Source organism: Coregonus lavaretus, assembly GCF_964263955.1.
Source record: "Coregonus lavaretus genome assembly, chromosome: 40".
Classification (NCBI taxonomy): Eukaryota; Metazoa; Chordata; class Actinopteri; order Salmoniformes; family Salmonidae; genus Coregonus; species Coregonus lavaretus.
This window is the reverse complement of record NC_140027.1, coordinates 783,504-804,454: the sequence shown is the minus strand read 5'-3', so window position 1 is coordinate 804,454 and position 20,951 is coordinate 783,504. Positions and strand designations below refer to the sequence as shown.

General features: G+C 44.6%; 1 protein-coding gene across 1 annotated transcript in view; it reads left to right on the top strand.

Annotated features, from left to right (window-relative positions):
* Window positions 1-19,988, top strand: part of LOC311113770 (SH3 and PX domain-containing protein 2A-like) — a 59,498-nt gene extending 39,510 nt beyond the window's left edge. Inside the window, exons 5-11 of the mRNA XM_084157080.1 lie at window positions 1,848-1,931; window positions 12,368-12,485; window positions 13,640-13,802; window positions 14,001-14,268; window positions 16,133-16,182; window positions 16,288-16,407; window positions 17,760-19,988. Of these exons, the coding sequence (XP_084013206.1) occupies window positions 1,848-1,931; window positions 12,368-12,485; window positions 13,640-13,802; window positions 14,001-14,268; window positions 16,133-16,182; window positions 16,288-16,407; window positions 17,760-19,838 (2,882 nt within the window). The 3' untranslated portion in view covers window positions 19,839-19,988. The remainder of the gene's footprint in view (window positions 1-1,847; window positions 1,932-12,367; window positions 12,486-13,639; window positions 13,803-14,000; window positions 14,269-16,132; window positions 16,183-16,287; window positions 16,408-17,759) is intronic.
* The last annotated feature ends 963 nt before the right edge of the window (window positions 19,989-20,951 follow it).

Here is a 20,951-nt window from a genome sequence, read left to right as displayed (position 1 = left end):
GGTAGTGAAAGTCTGTGATAGCCTTTAAGGAAAAACAACGGTCATGTAGCTGGAGCCTGGAGATGCCTAGGGATCTGGGTTAGTCATAGACTGAGACACACTTGCACGGATGTGGATGCAGTCGCAGACACACATACAGAGAGGTAATGCAGACACACACACACACCCCACACATCACATCCCTCCCTCCCATCCCACAAAACACTCCTCTATCAACACCTTCCCAATTAGAGCCTGCCTGCTCAGTTTGCACACACCGCTGCATATCTCATATCTCTGGTAACTATCCTGTCTCCCCTACCCTCTCAGCCCCCCCCCCCCCCCCCCATACTTATTAAGCCCCAGTCTGCTGTAATATAAACCAATAGCAGACTGTAGCTAGCTCACTGAGGTGGAACGACAGGGCCTGGTAGGTCTGGTCTATTGGAATTACCCTGAAATAACATCTCCCTTTGTGGCTGTCCCCAATCTGATATTTCAATTAGGAGGTCAATGTGAGAGAGAGAGAGAGAGAGAGAGAGAGAGAGAGAGAGAGAGAGAGAGAGAGAGAGAGAGAGAGAGAGAGAGAGAGGAATCATTTGATTCTGTCCTCCTCTCCTCCTTTTCTCCCTCCTCCTCTTCCCTCCATTATGAAAGGAGAGATGACAGTAATTTCACTCTGTCCTCCCTCCTCATCACTCGTTCCTCCATTCTGAAAGTCTGGTTTATGTTCCCTTAGGGAATGCGTTAGGGAAGGGAGGATAACGATGAGGCATCACCAGAAAGCAACGAGTTGGACAGTATCATATAGGGCTGTTTTACTTTACTGTAAGTCAGTGGTGTTGCAAGAGTGGTCCCTGTGTTTAAGGGGGACTGGAATGGAACAGTTTACCAGAGGACGTAGCTAGCTGTTACTGTAGGCTAACAGGCTAACATGGAGATTTACTCGTATCTATTTTCTCCTATACAGTTGCTAGAAAACATATTGGCGACACATTGGACACAGATGTAGTTTGCTGGGCAATCTTAAACCGTGTGTACAGTGTGCTAGGGGCTAGTATGATACTATGCCACACAGATGTAGCATGTCTGTGACAATTTCAAAGGTCCCAGATACACACAACTTTATGAATGGGGATTGGCCTTCTAGAATACAGTCATGGGGAGAACCTTGAAGACCAACAGATTTCAGTATTCCAGATGCACTAGATTGGATGATACTGTATAATACATCATGTCATCATTGCCATATAAATAGAATGAATAGAACATGCTTGGAAGCTCTAACCCTGGCAATTTGTAATGAATGGAGATGCCCTTTCTATTCATTCTATTTCTATGACCATTGCTTCCTCTTTTAATGAGGGGCTTGTTCTCTTTTGGTCTTTCGGTGACAGACGATATGGAGAATAGTTTCTCTGGGCAGTTGTCTCTCGTAAGGAAATATCTCTGTATTTATGACCTAGCTCTCACTGTCCTCAGGATATCCGTGGATCCACTCTTCCTTTATAATGTCAGTATAACTCAGTCCCCAGAAATGCACACCCTTTAAGAAGTTTAGCTGCTGACTGTGAAATGTGTATGTGAACTTGGAAGACAGATATGATAAATACCTTAGGAGTGATTATCATGACAACAATGAATATAAATTATTTTATTTTAAAACATTTGCTACTACACTATTACAAATCATGTTATTTACTATGCATAGCTTAAAATGGACACCATTTATTTGCTGGCTTTCCATGTAATGTTTTCACCATCCTACTAACTAACGACAGCTTTTTGCCTTCTTTCAGTTTGTAATACGCTTCTTAAGTTCATGTTTCTTTGTTTTTCTTTGGTTTCCCCATCCATCCCTTCATCAGTTACTAAAAGACGCAAGGCTCATCTGAAGAGACTGGACCGCAGATGGACCTTGGGGGGCATAGTGAACCGCCAGCAGAGTCGAGGTGAACACACAGTCAACACACACACACACAGACACACACACAGAGACACGCGCACACACACACACAGACACGCACGCACGCACGCACACACACACACACACACACAGACACACACAGTCAACACACACACACGCAAACACACACACAAACACACACACTCTCAAGTGGCATCTCTCAGAACCACACATATACACACTCATTCCTTCATGGTAAGAAAACAAATTTACATCCATGACAGTCAGCCAACAACAACTCCATCTTAACTCCAACATCACAAACAGCACATTGGGTGGCCTTTAGATTTCAGCTCCCAGAGTTAAATTTACCACACTTTTCTCTACTTTTAGAAAGACAATTATTTCTTCATTTTGCCCTGCGTAACAGAATAATTGACTAACATTAAACAGATTAGATAAGGAGCGGTATTTGGTTCAGACAGCACAAAAGTAACAACCTTGTTGGCTAATAACTGTTGTAAACTTTACTGTGTGTAGTGCTACTTCATGTGCTTATGTTGTATAAGAACCCTCCAGGTTCAGAACCATTCGATTTTAATAACTGAGTTTTTTGGTAAACATTTTTTGGTAAAGATTAAAAGGGACATGAAAATGTTCTCACACTCTTCAATGTATCATGTTGCCAAGCTCCCCTGGACACTGGAGTACTGGAATATGTCTCAATGGAGAGTTGCTGTTGAGTCATGATGAATTCTCGTTGATGGACCCAGACAGACATGAGCCTATGTCTCATGTTGTCTGGTATCAAATCAAAACTGGTCCAAGGTCAGCTTTGCAATGGTTATGGTTAGAATCTGGGGATGGTAAGCTGATCCTAGATCTGTGGCTATTAAAAGGCTACTTCTACCCGTATTTGATCAAAAAAGTAGTCACTATATTGAAGGATGAAGTTGCTCTATACGCTGATTGAAGGTCAGTTAGATGTTCTCTGTCATTGATATACTGTAGATTGGATTTGGGGAGGCTGATCCTAGATCTGTGTCTGTGGCCTACTCCTACCGAGAGCCAGAGTCATTTCTCATCCCTCTAATAAGACCAGGAGAGATCAGCCATCTGTTTTTAGGATTAGTTTTAACCCACTCACCCCGCCTGGCTCTGCCTTTTGTCTGTTTGTTTACTGAAACTGACCTGGGACTCATATAACCTCCCAGGCTCCCAATAACATACATGGGGCGTGACTCACCTGGTATAGCTTAACTCTGATCCCAGAACAGTCAAAGAGACAATAAACATAAGTGATTCAACAGAGCTGATCCAACAGAGGGGGAACTCGGGTCAAATGGTATGATTTAGTGCCTGTGTTGATTAATTTCATACAGGCCTACGATAACCTATATACTTTAGGGCCAGGCGTTTTTCCTAACCACATGACCTGACCAGGAAAAACTCCACTTCCTAGTTGTAGTCTTACTAATCTATAACTAGGAACATAGCTTTTCCTGGTTGGATGCTCAGGAAAACCTCCTGGTCCTATTTATACTGTACAGGAGAAAAAAACCTAGTTCAGTACTAAGCCAACGGTCTCCAGTTGATGACTACATCCAGCTCTTTTGGATGCTTTTGGTGAATGTACTTAGCCTAATATCGCCTGCCAGAGCCTTGCCATAGTCTCCAGCCAGAGCTGAGGGAAGCAGTTACAGTTAGGTAGCTAGCTAGCTCTCTCAGAGGGGTAACAGCAGGAGTAATGGGCTGGCTGGAATAGGCTGGTGGAAAGTGTGAATGTGGGGCAGTAGCCCATATTGAAGCCTGGCTTTAATCACAGACAGGAGCCTATAACAGTGGATGGATCCACTTCTGTGTGTGTGAGTCACTGAAGTAACTGTTGCCATGAATGAATAAGGACTCGCATTGCGTGAGGCATATTTATTAGGCATTGTCATATCATATATTTTTTATAGTACTACTGATATTGATTACTGCATTGTTGGGAAAGAGCTAACAAGAAAGGCATTTCACTGTACTAGAGCACGTGACAATAAAAACGTGAAACTTGATATCAATATCCTATATCAATATCATATCCAATATCCCAGATGACTTCACTTGAGACTCTGGATCAAGGATCAACATGCCTGTGTAAGGATGCTGTACTAGAGACATCAACCAGCAAAAACAGACAGTAGTGATATATCGTCCCCTGTTGCGTTTGACACATTTTAACAGCCAGGGTTTCAGGTCAGTTGGGAGTCCAGTGTTGCTTTCAGCTGGCACCATCAGAAGCACTGCTGCATGCTAACTAATTTATGACTTCTGGATTAGAGGCCTTGTTTCCACTCTACAAAATGATCCCACCATACTGCTGACTGTGGTCGGAAACTTTGTTTCTGAATTTGTTCCTTTTTCCACCATTCTAATTCTCTCTCTCTCTCTCTCTCTCTCTCTCTCTCTCTCTCTCTCTCTCTCTCTCTCTCTCTCTCTCTCTCTCTCTCTCTCTCTCTCTCTCTCTCTATATATATATATATATATATATATATATATATATATTATATATATATATATATACAGTGGGGAGAACAAGTATTTGATACACTACCGATTTTGCAGGTTTTCCTACTTACAAAGCATGTAGAGGTCTGTAATTTTTATCATAGGTACACTTCAACTGTGAGAGACGGAATCTAAAACAAAAATCCAGAAAATCACATTGTATGATTTTTAAGTAATACATTTGCATTTTATTGCATGACATAAGTATTTGATCACCTACCAACCAGTAAGAATTCTGGCTCTCACAAACCTGTTAGTTTTTCTTGAAGAAGCGCTCCTGTTCTCCACTCATTGCCTGTATTAACTGCACCTGTTTGAACTCGTTACCTGTATAAAAGACACCTGTCCACACACTCAATCAAACAGACTCCAACCTCTCCACAATGGCCAAGACCAGAGAGCTGTGTAAGGACATCAGGGATAAAATTGTAGACCTGCACAAGGCTGGGATGGGCTACAGGACAATAGGCAAGCAGCTTGGTGAGAAGGCAACAACTGTTGGTGCAATTATTAGAAAATGGAAGAAGTTCAAGATGACGGTCAATCACCCTCGGTCTGGGGCTCCATGCATGATCTCACCTCGTGGGGCATCAATGATCATGAGGAAGGTGAGGGATCAGCCCAGAACTACACGGCAGGACCTGGTCAATGACCTGAAGAGAGCTGGGACCACAGTCTCAAAGAAAACCATTAGTAACACACTACGCCGTCATGGATTAAAATCCTGCAGCGCACGCAAGGTCCCCCTGCTCAAGCCAGCGCATGTCCAGGCCAATGACCATCTGGATGATCCAGAGGAGGAATGGGAGAAGGTCATGTGTTCTGATGAGACAAAAATAGAGCTTTTTGGTCTAAACTCCACTCGCCGTGTTTGGAGGAAGAAGAAGGATGAGTACAACCCCAAGAACACCATCCCAACCATGAAGCATGGAGGTGGAAACATCCTTCTTTGGGGATGCTTTTCTGCAAAGGGACAGGACGACTGCACCGTATTGAGGGGAGGATGGATGGGGCCATGTATCGCGAGATCTTGGCCAACAACCTCCTTCCCTCAGTAAGAGCATTGAAGATGGGTCGTGGCTGGGTCTTCCAGCATGACAATGACCCAAAACACACAGCCAGGGCAACTAAGGAGTGGCTCCGTAAGAAGCATCTCAAGGTCCTGGAGTGGCCTAGCCAGTCTCCAGACCTGAACCCAATAGAACATCTTTGGAGGGAGCTGAAAGTCTGTATTTCCCAGCGACAGCCCCGAAATCTGAAGGATCTGGAGAAGGTCTGTATGGAGTAGTGGGCCAAAATCCCTGCTGCAGTGTGTGCAAACCTGGTCAAGACCTACAGGAAACGTATGATCTCTGTAATTGCAAACAAAGGTTTCTGTACCAAATATTAAGTTCTGCTTTTCTGATGTATCAAATACTTATGTCATGCAATAAAATGCAAATTAATTACTTAAAAATCATACAATGTGATTTTCTGGATCTCTACATGCTTTGTAAGTAGGGAAACCTGCAAAATCGGCAGTGTATCAAATACTTGTTCTCCCCACTGTATATCTGTCTCTCTGTCTCTCTGTCTCTCTGTCTCTCTGTCTCTCTGTCTCTCTGTCTCTCTCTCTCTCTCTCTCTCTCTCTCTCTCTCTCTCTCTCTCTCTCTCTCTCTCTCTCTCTCTCTCTCTCCCCTTCCTCTTTACTCATTCCTTTTATCGCTGTTCTGAAGTGGTAATGAGTGTTATGAATGCCAGGCGAGGCATGTATCAGACAGCACAGATAGGGGGCCTTGAGGCAGCATGCACAGACAGTTTCTAGTAGTGCTGAGTGATTAGTGCTTTTTGGGGTCGATTCGGTTTCAGTTCGATATAAAAAAAGAAATATGTTTTTTGATAATACAATTTAAACATTAAGTGCATTATGAAATAACGACATTAAAATGATTTTAGAGCTTTTAATGGAAATTCCAAAAACAAAATAGTGAACATTAAATTGCCAAAACATTGAAAATATTCCATTGTCTCTGTCAGGTCCACATTGGGTAACCATCAATAGAAAAATAAAAAATGACTATGAAATAATATTTCACTTGTGTATATTACTTTGTTTTTATTTGATTACTTTATTATCTTTCATTCCTTAAAGTCATCATCTAATCTCTGCTCAGGCAGTAGCAGCCAAACAGCTAGTCAACGTTATCTCTGTGCTGCCCATACTGTCATCCTATTTAGCTAAGCTAGCTTGCCTTACTATGCTGCAGAGCTGTCTGACAAAATAATTGTATTAGTCCTTCAAAGTAGATAAGGCATACTTTCACAAACTGTCTCTATCCCTCTCTCTCATCATTGTGTACATTCCTCTCTCATTCAGTCTATGCGGTCTGTGTGTAGAGAAAGTGTATTCATCTCTGTCTGAGCCGGAAAGAACAGGTGCAATGGATTATGGTCGTTGTAGTTAATTACCAAGTTCCTGCGCTGAACTAGATTGAATATTTGCTTAATGAAAACTACAACTCCCTTCAGCCAGGCATTCCACATAGTTCTTGACTTGATTAAATCCGTAAACATGGGTACCCTCATAGATATCATCCTGACTAACTTACCCTCTAAATACACCTCCGCTGTCTTCAACCAGGATCTCAGTGATCACTGCCTTATTGCCTGATTCCGTAACGGGTCCGCGGTCAAACGACCACCCCTCATCACTGTCAAACGCTCCCAAAAACACTTCAGCGAGCAGGCCTTCCTAATTGACCTGGCCCAGGTATCCTGGATGGATATAGATCTCATTCCGTCAGTAGAGGATGCCTGGTTGTTCTTTAAAAGTAATTTCCTCTCAATCTTAAATAAACATGCCCCATTCAAAAAATACAGAACTAAGAACAGATATAGCCCCTGGTTCTCCTCAGACTTGACTGCCCTTGACCAGCACAAAAACATCCTGTGGCGTACTGCATTAGCATCAAATAGCCCCCGCGATATGCAACTTTTCAGGGAAGTTAGGAACCAATATACACAAGCAGTTAGGAAAGCAAAGGCTAACTTTTTCAAACAGAAATTTGCATCCTGTAGCACTAACTCCAAAAGGTTTTGGGACACTGTAAAGTCCATGGAAAATAAGAGCACTTCCTCCCAGCTGCCCAATGCACTGAGGCTAGGAAACACTATCACCACTGATAAATCTACAATAATCGAGAATTTCAACAAGCATTTTGCTACGGCTGGCCATGCTTTCCACCTGGCTACCACTACCCCGGCCACCAGCTCTGCACCCTCCGCTGCAACTTGCCCATGCCCCCCCCGCTTCTCCTTCACACAAATCCAGACAGCTGATGTTCTGAAAGAGCTGCAAAATCTGGACCCCTACAAATCATCTGGGCTAGACAATCTGGACTCTTTCTTTCTAAAACTAGCCGCCGAAATTGTCGCAACCCCTGTTACTAGCCTGTTCAACCTCTCTTTCGTAACGTCTGAGATCCCCAGAGATTGGAAAGCTGCCGCGGTCATCCCCCTCTTCAAAGGGGGTGACACTATAGATCCAAACTGTTACAGACCCATATCCATCCTGCCCTGCCTTTCAAAAGTTTTTGAAAGCCAAGTTAACAAACAGATCACCGACCATTTCGAATCCCACCGTACCTTCTCCGCTATGCAATCCGGTTTCCGAGCTGGTCATGGGTGCACTTCAGCCACGCTCAAGGTCCTAAACGATATTATAACCGCGATCGATAATAGACAGTACTGTGCAGCCGTTTTCATTGACCTGGCCAAGGCTTTCGACTCTGTCAACCACCGCATTCTTATTGACAGACTAAATAGCCTTGGTTTCTCAAATGACTGCCTCGCCTGGTTCACCAACTACTTCTCTGATAGAGTTCAATGTGTCAAATCGGAGGGCCTGTTGTCTGGACCTATGGCAGTCTCTATGGGGGTGCCACAGGGTTCAATTCTTGGGCCGACTCTTTTCTCTGTGTATATCAATGACGTCGCTCTTGCTGCTGGTGACTCTCAGATCCACCTCTACGCAGACGACACCATTTTGTATACATCTGGCCCTTCATTGGACACTGTGTTAACAAACCTCCAAACGAGCTTCACTGCCATACAACACTCCTTCAGTAGCCTCCAACTGCTCTTAAACACTAGTAAAACTAAATGCATGCTCTTCAACCGAACGCTGCTTGCACCCGCCCACCCGACTAGAATCACTACTCTCGACGGGTCTGACCTAGAGTATGTGGACAACTACAAATACCTAGTGTGTCTGGTTAGACTGTAAACTCTCCTTCCAGACTCACATTAAGAATCTCCAATCCAAAGTTAAATCTAGAATCGGTTTCCTATTTCGCAACAAAGCCTCCTTCACTCATGCTGCCAAACATGCCCTCGTAAAACTGACTATCCTACCGATCCTTGACTTCGGCGATGTCATTTACAAAATAGCCTCCAACACTCTACTCAGCAAATTGGATGTAGTCTATCACAGTGCCATCCGTTTTGCCTCCAAAGCCCCATATACTACCCACCACTGTGACCTGTACGCTCTTGTTGGCTGGTCCTCACTACATATTTGTCGCCAAACCCACTGGCTCCAGGCCATCTATAAATCACTGCTAGGCAAATCCCCGCCTTATCTTAGCTCATTGGTCACCATAGCAACACCCACCCGTAGTATGCGCTCCAGCAGGTATATCTCACTGGTCATCCCCAAAGCCAACACCTCCTTTGGCCGCCATTCCTTCCAGTTCTCTGCTGCCAATGACTGGAACAAATTGCAAAAATCTCTGAAGCTGGAGACACTTATCTCCCTCACTAACTTTAAGCATCAGTTGTCAGAGCACCTTACCGATCACTGCACCTGTACACAGCCCATCTGAAATTAGCCCGCCCAACTACCTCATCCCTATATTGTTATTTATTTTGCTCATTTGTACCCCAGTATCTCTATTTGCACATCATCTCTTGCACATCTATCATTCCAGTGTTAATACTAATTGTAATTATTTTGCACTATAGCCTATTTATTGCCTTACCTCCATAACTTGCTACATTTGCACACACTGTATATATACTTATTTCTGTTGTATTTTTGACTTTGTTTTGTTTTACCCCATATGTAACTCTGTGTTGTTGTTTTTATCGCACTGCTTTGCTTTATCTTGGCCAGGTCGCAGTTGTAAATGAGAACTTGTTCTTAACTGGCTTACCTGGTTAAATAAAGGTTAAATAAAAAAATATTTTTTTTTCATTATTATTTGATTTCTCTCTAGAGAAATGGTGCGTTGGGCTCACAAAAAACGAAAAAACTAAATGGAATTCATGTAATTGAACCGACGTCGGTCAATTAGTTGGTTGGTCAAGTTGTTTAACAACTAAAGAAAATAAATGTGGTTAATCGCTCAGCACTAATTTCTAGGAAGCTAAAAGTGGAGTTAAGCGTATCAGGGAAATTATCATTGACCATAAAGGATACTTAGAATTACTCTACGCTGAGTGTTCTCTCCATAGACATAAATAATGGATAAATACTGTATCTCATGGTTCGCTCTATGAAGATGTACTCTTATCATTAGACATGGAATCTTTCTTAATTTATCTTTCCACGATTACATAAATACTCTACCCACCTCCTTCTCAACCTTATTGGAAGAGTTTTGAGAAAGAGGTGAGGAGAGAGGATGGAAGGAATTGAGGAAAGATGAATTGAGAAAGAAGCATGCATGAGTTGGAGAGAGGAAAGTAGGGAGTCTAACCTTACTATATTAATGAATTGTCTTCTTAACGACTTATCTGAAACTACCCAGAAACACTCTTTACTAATGGAATACTTGACCCATTTACTAAGAAATAAAATATTTTAGAAAAGAGATAGAAAACAAGATAAGGAGGGAAGATAAGTGCCAGGTGCTAAATCTTATTGATTAACACCACAGAGGAGGAAGCAACATGGATTACTTTGCTGTTTTTCCTATTTGGTCAAATTCACACATTCTGACCCTACGTCGGGTCAATATGTCTAAAGTTGTTAACTTTATTGCCAAAATACTCCCAAAGAAGACAAAGGAGGAAGCAAAATGGATCACTAAGTCCACTTACTCTGACCCTACCTCAGGTCAATGGGCCTGCCTTTGGTAACTTTATTGCCAAAAAGACTCCCAAGCAAAACAAATGGATCCCTTGTTATTGCATTGTTCGGTCAAACCCACAAATTCTTCTGACCGAATATTAGGTCAGTACAGTCTGATTGGCTGGTCCAATGAAATCCATAGGAGTTGATTGGCTAGTGACAGCAGGATGACCTCACCTCATTGATTACCTCATGTGTTGTTGATAGGGCTCTATCCAGTCTCCTCCACCCTGTTCCTCGGTCTGTATGTCTAGAGAACAGGATCAGTTACAGCAGAGTCTAATCTAATTTATGGCAGTGTGCTGATAACCTCCTTCTCAACTCACTGTTTGGGGCTTTGGACCCAGCTGACTGGGCAAACACTCACTAAGACGGTGTGAGACACACGTACACGCACAGTACATGTCCAGAGAGCACGCTCACACACATGATATGTTTGAATACACAAGCACCCTCACAGGCACGCACACACAAACACACACACACACACACACACTGACACAAACTCACACCACATTCCCTCTCCACCTGCAAGTACTCAGCCTTCCTCAACCACACACACACACACACCCTACACACACACACACACACCCTACACACACACCCCACCCAACACACACTCCCTGTGCTACCCAGTCCCAAAGCCCCTAGACATTCCTTACAGCTCTCTATAATTGACCCAAGCCCCTCAGCTCCCTCTGGAATGACAGGCAGCAGTAGAATGTGTTCCCCCTAAAACCTCACCTCACCCCACCCATTGTTAACAGACTGACACACACACACTTTCACACCTCTGAGATTCCTCTCCTGTTTCTCATGTTTAACTTCCCCATCCCACCCAGGGACACATTGGCTGTGTCTCAAATTACACTATATTAATCCTATAGTACACTACTTTTGACCAGATATGACACCCTATTTCTTGCATAGTGCACTGCTATTGACCTAGTCAGAAGTAGTGTACTATATGGGGCAGTATAGGGGATCGTTTGAGTGCACTATATGGGGCAATATAGGGGATAATTTGTGACACAAGCCATTCTCACTGGACCAACTCTGATTCTTCTCTCTCCCTGCCTTTAGCCCCATTCTCTCCCATGCCCCTGTATATCCCATTGAAGCAACAGCTGCTTAAAGTGGCCCTATATATCTACCCCCCCCCCTACCCCTCATACTTACACTTGGCTTATCCCACTCTCCCTCCACAGTGGTTGAATCCCCCTACGGATCATTCCACTATAGAGTGGCCGCGGGGGATTTCCCTTATCTGGCTCTGGGCAGCCAAGTGGAGCCAGATAAAGATCTGAGAGCTTCCACAGGTTCCTTATCTCCAACAGGGAGGCTCCATACTGCAGCTCTGGAGCTCTGCAGCCATTTCAAAGGGATCCAGTCTGCAGGGTTGTTCACTCAACAGTGTTTATTATGGGTCCACAGTGGATCCTGGCTGGGTTGCCTCTGTCACATTCTAGCTGTGATAAGGAAGGGTTTGAGAGGGTTGTGGAATTGATGAGAGGTATGGCCAGTAGAGGGTGCTGTTTTGTGTTGGTATTGGAGGATAAGCAAGGAATGTATACAGTCAGGGTATGCATGCTGGCTTGAACAAATAAAACAGATAAAATGGCTAACTGGGTGATTTTGGATACTTTTGTGTTGCTTTCTAAGAGAACATTGATTGATTGAAATACGTTTGTTGTTGCAGTAGATATCTCTTGACTGGGAAATTCAAGGGGAGTTTTCCAAGGGGTTTATTACTGGGATTTACTGAACTGAAATGTTGATTCTTTCCTTTTTTTCACTGCTTCCTTCCATCCACCCGTAGAAGAGAAGTACATGACGGTGCAGCCGTACGCCAGCCAGGGGAAGGACGAGATCGGCTTTGAGAAAGGGGTCACCGTGGAGGTCATCCAAAAGAACCTGGAGGGCTGGTGGTACATCAGGTGAGAATCACCTCCTCCCATTGGTCCTTACTGTGGAGGGCTTCCTCTGATTGGTCCTCACCATGGAGTGACAGGCACCTTAGCCAATGGAAAACATTGCTCCGGTTAAGAATTCACACCTATTTGATTATATTAGTGATTTTATGTTGGATGGGCCCAGTTCCAATTCCAATGAAATCTTTCACTCCCTTCAACAAGGCCGGTAAGTGAATGATCATATTGGAATCGGGCCAAAAGTTAATGTACATTTTCTCACACTCTAATGAAATGAGTCTCCAGAGAGAGCTTTTATATCATTATTTTCAGAGATGTGATCAAGGCAGAGGTACATCTCATCTGTTTAATGGTATTGGAAACGTTTAACATATGTGGCTCATTGGAGATCCGGTGAATGCGTTGTGTGTGATCTGTTCAGTGGAAGAGCGACAGAGTGTGTGTTGTATACTCAGTAAACGTGTATTTCCTGGCCTGTTGTTTGTCATTTCCTCGTGGCCCGAGGGCCTTGTGAGCGCCACTCTCCAGCTGATGATTACCACATGCTACTCTGGACTGCTCTGGCTTAAAGAACAGTCCTGTTACATCTCTCATGTATTATCCACACACCACAGGCAGCTGGAGGCACCTTAATTGGGGAGGACGGGCTCATAGTAATGGCTGGAACGGAATCAATGGAATGGTATCGATCACATCAAACGCATGGTTTCCTTGTGTTTGATAACATTCCATTGACTCCATTCCAGCCATTAATATGAGCCGTTCTCCCCCCCGGCAGCCTACTGGCTCACACACACAACAGTGTTCTACTGCTCTGCTCAGAATCAGTCTGTTATTTTATGTGTATGGGGACACCTAGTGGTCATAGACAGTCAGTGGGAGAATAAATAACATAAAGACTCCCTTTGACATTGTAAATAATTCTCGCTTACTTGTCAACCTTGGCAGAAGATGTGATAAGATGTCATGTTTTACTGCTGATGTACCAGTGTTATTACTGAGGGACATAAAGTGGAAGTAATCACAGTGTATTGCTTGTAATTACTTTGTAGTCAACACAAGATGCACTTTCTGACCGGTAAGGGTTACTATTTGACCGGTAAGGGTTACTATTTGACCGGTGAGTAAACTTCCATTCTCCTCCCCTATTCTGCTACTAGGTACCTGGGGAAGGAGGGCTGGGCCCCGGCCTCATACCTGAAGAAGATGAAGGAGGACTTCTCGTCCCCTGGCCGGAAGAAGACCCTGACAGGCCCTGTGGAGATCATAGGCAACATCATGGAGATCAGCAACCTGCTCCAGAAGAAGTCCAGCAGTGAGAAGGTAAGGTTTTAAGATTTCACTTTTAACTCAAGATTTCTCTATGATTGAACTTTTAGTTCAATTTAGCACTTTTTTTCTATTTTATTAGCTTTTGTTTGATTTATCTCTTGTATTGTATTATTTTAATTTTTTTTACTGTAAAGTGTGTTGCCATTTTAATTGCAGTTTAAATAAAGTTGCATTTGATTTGATTAAAAGGATTTCCAAACGGATGGAGATGCCACCAGTCCTGAGCGCCACATCTCAAAGAGTGAGATCAGCCTGCCCATGCCCTATGCCCCAGGTTACAATCCCAGTCCCGACCACGGCCCCAGCCCTGGCCCTGGGCTGAGTTCTGGGTCTGGGATGGGTACCTCCAGTCCTAGCCTGGGCCCTGGTGCTAGTGGCCCTCTACAGGACAGTAAGGGGACGACAGAGCCTGGTTCTCCTGCTGTTGCACGTGTCGCTCCACACAGAGTGTCGATAGGTGAGTGTCATGAATTATGGAGTTGTATGGTGATTCAAATTAGACTATTCACTCGACTGAAGTAAAATATTATTGTTTTCTTTTTGCATAGGCTTTGAGGCTATAGGTAAGACATGGAAAGCCGAAGGTGTATTGTGTGAATATAATTTTTGGGCGCTAATTTACAGTGCCTTGCAAAAGTATTCATCCCCCTTGGCGTTTTTTCTATTTTGTTGCATTACAACCTGTAATTTAAATGGATTTGTATTTGTATTTCATGTAATGGACATACACAAAATAGTCCAAATTGGTGAAGTGGAATGAAAATAAATAACGGAAAAGTGGTGCGTGCATATGTATTCACCCTCTTTGCTATGAAGCCCCTAAATAAGATCTGGTGCAACCAATTACCTTCAGAAGTCGCATAATTAGTTAAATAAAGTCCACCTGTGTGCAATCTAAGTGTCACATGATCTGTCAGATGATCTCAGTATATATACACCTGTTCTGACAGGCCCCAGAGTCTGCAACACCACTAAGCAAGGGGCACCACCAAGCAAGCAGCACCATGAAGACCAAGGAGCTCTCCAAACAGGTCAGGGACAAAGTTGTGGAGAAGTACAGATCAGGGTTGGGTTATAGAAATATATCCGAAACTTTGAACATCCCATGGAGCACCATTAAATCCATTATTAAAAAAATTGAAAGAATATGGCACCACAACAAACCTGCCAAGGGAGGGCCGCACACCAAAACACACGGACCAGGCAAGGAGGGCATTAATCAGAGAGGCAACAAAGAGACCAAAGATAACCCTGAAGGAGCTGCAAAGCTCCACAGCGGAGATTGGAGTATCTGTCCATAGGACCACTTTAAGCCATACACTCCACAGAGCTGGGCTTTACGGAAGAGTGGCCAGAAAAAAGGCATTGCTTAAAGAAAAAAAGAAGCAAACATGTTTGGTGTTCGCCAAAAGCCATGTGGGAGACTCCCCAGATTAGACTAAAATTGAGCTTTTTGGCCATCAAGGAAAATGTCTGGTGCAAACCCAACACCTCTCATCACCCCGAGAACACCATCCAATGTTTTTCATCGGCAGGGACTGGGAAACTGGTCAGAATTGAAGGTATGATGGATGGCGCTAAATACAGGGAAATTCTTCAGGGAAACCTGTTTCAGTCTTCCAGAGATTTGAGACTGGGACGGAGGTTCACCTTCCAGCAGGACAATGACCCTAAACATACTGCTAAAGCAACACTCGAGTGGTTTAAGGGGAAACATTTAAATGTCTTGGAATGGCCTAGTCAAAGCCCAGACCTCAATCCAATTGAGAATCTGTGGTATGACTTAAAGATTGCTGTACACCAGCGGAACCCATCCAACTTGGAGGAGCTGGAGCAGTTTTCCCTTGAAGAATGGGCAAAAATCCCAGTGGCTAGATGTGCCAAACTTATAGAGACATACCCCAAGAGACTTGCAGCTGTAATTGCTGCAAAAGGTGGCTCTACAAAGTATTGAACATATTTTGCATCTTCAAAGTCGTAGGCATGTTGTGTAAATCAAATGATACAAACCCCACAAAAATCCATTTTAATACCAGGTTGTAAGGCAACAAAATAGGAAAAATGCCAAGTGGGGTGAATACTTTCGCAAGCCACTGTATATCTATTAGACTAATATTTGGGTGCAGGGACATATGTGTGACTAATATTTGACTAATAAAATGCAATAAAAACGTATTTAGTGCTGGGTGATATAACATTTTGATTCGGGTTTTACTGATATACTAAGGTTTGTACTCTGTGTGTTTTACTACTACTAATTGCACTTCTATCATTCCTAAATTTGACACTAAATGATGCTAATCTATGATTCCATTCATTAGGCTCTCCCAACCTCCGACAAAAACCTCCTCCTAGAAGAGAAATGAATCTGGTAAGTCACTCTCAAATACAGTATGTATCAGAAAATGTTTTTTACACTTGAACATAGAACATTGAACTCAAAATGGTTCTTTTTCTACTCCTCTTGTTTGTGTAGGGCTTCCAGTTACCCAAGCCACCAGAGCCACCTACTGTGGAAGCAGAGTACTACACCATCGCAGAGTTCCAGTCCTGCATCTCTGATGGCATCAGTTTCCGTGGAGGACAAAAAGCTGATGTAAGCACCCAGAACCATAGAGATAGATACAGTATCTATACAGGTATTTAGTTTCTGTATAGATTGATAGGCTACTGTCTATATGATCTATCTCTATTCTCAGAAATGCTGGACATCTGTTGGTATTGAAATCTGACTGAGCACATTAAATATTAATGACAACTGACAGCTCACCAGAGACACATCTGCTGAAGCTGCATAGATATGGCCTTGACGGTCTGTTGAATTTGATGATGCTGACAAAATACTGTATAGAATCCAACTGGAGGTCAGGGTGGACATTTGAAGTTAGAAGAAATGAGCTTTTGTTTAGATTTCTCCACCCATCACACCAAGAAGGAGACCCAGAATATTGATGACATGTGTCTATAAAAATAAACAGCTACAGATGTAGGATATTAATTTGAGCCAGTTTGCTACAGCAGGAAAATAATCCTGCAGCAACAAGAAATGTGAATTGTTATGTGGATTATAATTAATGGACATTTTTGTAGGGGCTGATACATTTTTCGTAAGTGAAAACAAGTCTGAAATTTCAGAGTGGAAATTACTAACTTCAGAAGCCTTTTTAAACCTCAAATACACTACAAGTTGTAAATATCTTGCATTGCAGGAAAGTTGTCCTGCGACAGTGCAACCTTCAAATTAAGGTCTACATCTGTAAATGAAGGTGTGATAGTGGAGGGAGGGAACAGCAGTAGAGAAATAGGATACTTTTACTCTGACCCTCTCCCTATGCATTATAGATTCCAAGTTCTCCTGCAACATTTACATTTACATCATTTAGCAGACGCTCTTATCCAGAGTGACTTACAGTTAGTGAGTGCATACATTATTGTTATTTTTTATTTTTTTATACCCCCCCGTGGGAATCAAACCCACAACCCTGGCGTTGCAAACGCCATGCTCTACCAACTGAGCTACATCCGCCGGTCATTCCCTCCCCTACCATGGGCCAATTGTGCGCCGCCCCATGGGTCTCCCGGTCGCGGCCGGCTACGACAGAGCCTGGATTCGAACCAGGATCTCTAGTGGCACAGCTAGCACTGCGATGCAGTGCCTTAGACCACTGCACCACTCGGGAGACATAGTGATGGGGTGATCAAATTAAGATCCTACATCTGTATAACAGCAACACTCAAGAGATCTACATGTATGAGACACATTGTCTGCCTGCTTCCCAAATGGCACCCTATTCCCTATATAGGGCACTACTTTTGACCAGGGCCCATTGTTAAAAATAAAAATTTGATCAGTGTGAAGTTCAAGTGAGACTGAATGTTGATTATAAAGCAATAATTCCATCAAGTGTGTCTGACTGTTGGTTATCTTCCCGCCTGTCTTCTCTGTAGGTCATAGAGAAGAACTCCGGGGGATGGTGGTATGTCCAGATCGGGGAGACGGAGGGTTGGGCCCCCTGCTCCTACATCGACAAACGCAAGAAGCCCAACCTCAGCCGACGAACCAGCACGCTCACCCGCCCCAAAGTCCCGCCCCCAGCTCCGCCCGTCAAGAAGCAAGACTCAGAGGAGACGCCCTCACCTTCACCCAGTCACTCCATCTCCTCCTCCTCCAAAGCCCCAGAATCCCCCAGCCGGCCCGCAGTATACGAGGAACCGGAATACGATGTTCCCGCTGTTGGGTGCGAGGGCGAGTCGGACACAGATTCCCTGAAGGGAGAAACAATACATCGCCCCCTGGAGGGGAATATCAACAGTGTGGTCTGTGAGAAGTACCGTAGTTCTCCTCTGGTCTGCAAGACCTCCCCTGTTATTATCAGCCATAGAAGAAGATCCTTCAGGACCGTTGAAGAGATGGCCAAGGAGGAATGTATCTATGAGAACGATGGCTTCAGGCGCAGTAGTGGTGATGAAGGGGCTTCGGCCAAAGGCTGCGGCGGTTCCAACTCCCCAAGGATCTACCACTCCTCGACTGTACCCCGCAAACCCTCAGGGTCTTCACCTCTAGCAGGGGGAAAGCCATTAAAGAAGATCACCCCGGAGCTGAGCCGGAGCCAGTCCCTAGCCAAAGCCGACACCTGCCCCTGGTCGTCCTCAGATGAATCGGGTAGAGGTTCAAGGAAACCCCCAGGCATCAGGACGGTGGAGCAGAGGATAGGCCAGAGCCCCTCCACCAAGCCCAAGCCCTCGGTGAGGCCTAAACCTCTCCTCAACACGAAGTCAGAGCCCCAATGCCCCGAGAGGATGGACATCACTTCCCTGAGACGCCAGTTGAGGCCCACGGGTCAGCTCCGGCATACCGTCCATGGGCTCAAAGACTCCGAGACGGCTTCCGTCATCTCATCGGAGGACTCCCATTCTTCCCGCAACAGCACCTCAGACCTCTCCTCCATCTACTCCAAGGGGAGCCGGAGAGATTCGGATCTGGAGGGGTTCAACCTATACCGGACCACAGATGCCTACGACAAGGTCCAGGAGTCGGAGCTGAGCTTCCCAGCTGGGGTGGAGGTGGAAGTCCTGGAGAGGCAGGAGAGCGGCTGGTGGTACATCCGTTGGCGGGACGAGGAAGGCTGGGCGCCCACCTTCTACTTGGAGCCCATCCGCCAAGGGAGGGACGGCGGTGGGTCCGAGTCCGACGGACAGCGCTCTGGGTCGGGCAGCGGCACCGGGAGCAAGTCCAACAGCCTGGAGAAGAATGAGCAGCGTGTGCTGGCGCTCAACGACATCAACCTCCAGGGACTCACCAACCACCACCAGGTACACCACACGCCGGGGGGTCTGAGGTCGAGGAACACTCCCCCAATCCCCTCCAAGCCTCCGGGGGGCTTCTCCAAGCCGGCTGTGCTGGTCAACGGAGCCGTGAGAATGAGGAACGGTGGGGTGAGACCGCAGTCCGCCGTCAGACCCCAGTCCGTGTTCGTGTCTGCGCCACAGCCCGCCATGGACAGTCAACACTACATGACGAATTCCCTGAGGCGGAATGAGTCATTGGGCACCCACAACCAGTACCGTACCGACCAGTACCGCTCTGGTTCCGCTACCCTCGGCGTGCGCCGTAACTCCTCCTTCAACGCAGTGCATGCGCAGCCCGTCACAGTTGAGACCCGATCGAGACCCTCAGAGCGCTCTATCACCACCAGGGGGTCTTCGGCGGAACGATTTGGCGCTGGCGGCGGGACGGACACCTTGAGCAGGGTTGGGGTTGTTGTGCAGCGTAACGGTATCCCCGTCTCCACAGTCAGGCCCAAGCCTATCGAGAAGAGCCAGCTGATCCATAACAACCTGGGGAGGGAGGTATATGTGTCTATTGCTGACTACCGGGGGGACGATGAGACCATGGGATTCCCTGAGGGCACCTGCTTGGAGGTTCTAGACAGGAACCCCAATGGGTGGTGGTACTGTCAGGTCCAAGATGCCCTGCACCCCCGCAAGGGCTGGGTCCCCTCCAACTACCTAGAGAGGAAGAAGTAATGGCCTAATAATAATAACAATGTCCCCCTTTGATGATGTCACTAAGAATATTGGTGATGACACCACTCCATAAGAATGTTACCCCACAAGAGCTACCACAAGCAATATGCTCCAAATATGTAAATGTTTGATTCTGAAAGACTTTATGTACAAAAATATGTTGTTTTAATCTTATAATGAGATTGAGACACTTTTATTTCTGGTTTACTAAAATGTACATGTAAAAGACTAAAAGTCCAGATTTTTGTGTGCGATATGGGATGAAACGAGAAACTGAAAACGGGGGTTGGCCACCCCCAGTGTTAGAAACACAAAGATGTTTTTGGAACTTTGGAACGATGCGATTTGACACGACACCTTCTAGAAGGGGTTTACATTAGAAAGAGAAGATAGCTGGGTAAGGATGGCAAGCCTTATACCTGCCCTTGTGACTATAATGCCAAATAGGTGCCTTTTGTAGATTATCAACTGAATGGGGGTTCGAAGAAGTGGACGGAACACATCAGTGAATCAACGTCATTACCAAATGTATTACAGTGCCATAGGCCTATGAGCATGAATACCACCAAAATTATTTTTGTAACGTTCAAGAGAATCACTTGAGTAGGAATGTTTAGGAGCGTTACCGAGCGAATGTGATCAATCTAGAGTGTTGTATTAGAATGTTCAGAATCAAATAAGAAAAAAAACAAGAGAACAGGAGAGATATCAGTGACTCTCAGTGAGTCACAATTGAGCAAAGTCAAAATGACTAATCCTTTGATTATATTTTTTAGACATTTCTGTATGTTTTGTTCTTTAATGTCTTTGTGTGTCTTTTTGTCTGTCCTTAGAGATGTATTTCTGCTTTCTTGTGTTATACTCCACCGACAGTCCAGAATTGGAAAGAGTCAAAGTTTAGTCTCTCGGATGTTCCGATCTCTGAAGTTTCACTGACGGAATATCTATGTTGAGGTACACGTAATTGGACAAACTTTGTAGTTTTACCCCATTTCTGGAGTCCCACTTCTCATTCAAAATGTTCAACCAAGCCTACAGAATCTTGCACACAAATAAAGCTGAAACCTGTCAAGCTTGAAATCTAATCAAATTATACTTATTGGGAAATAAATT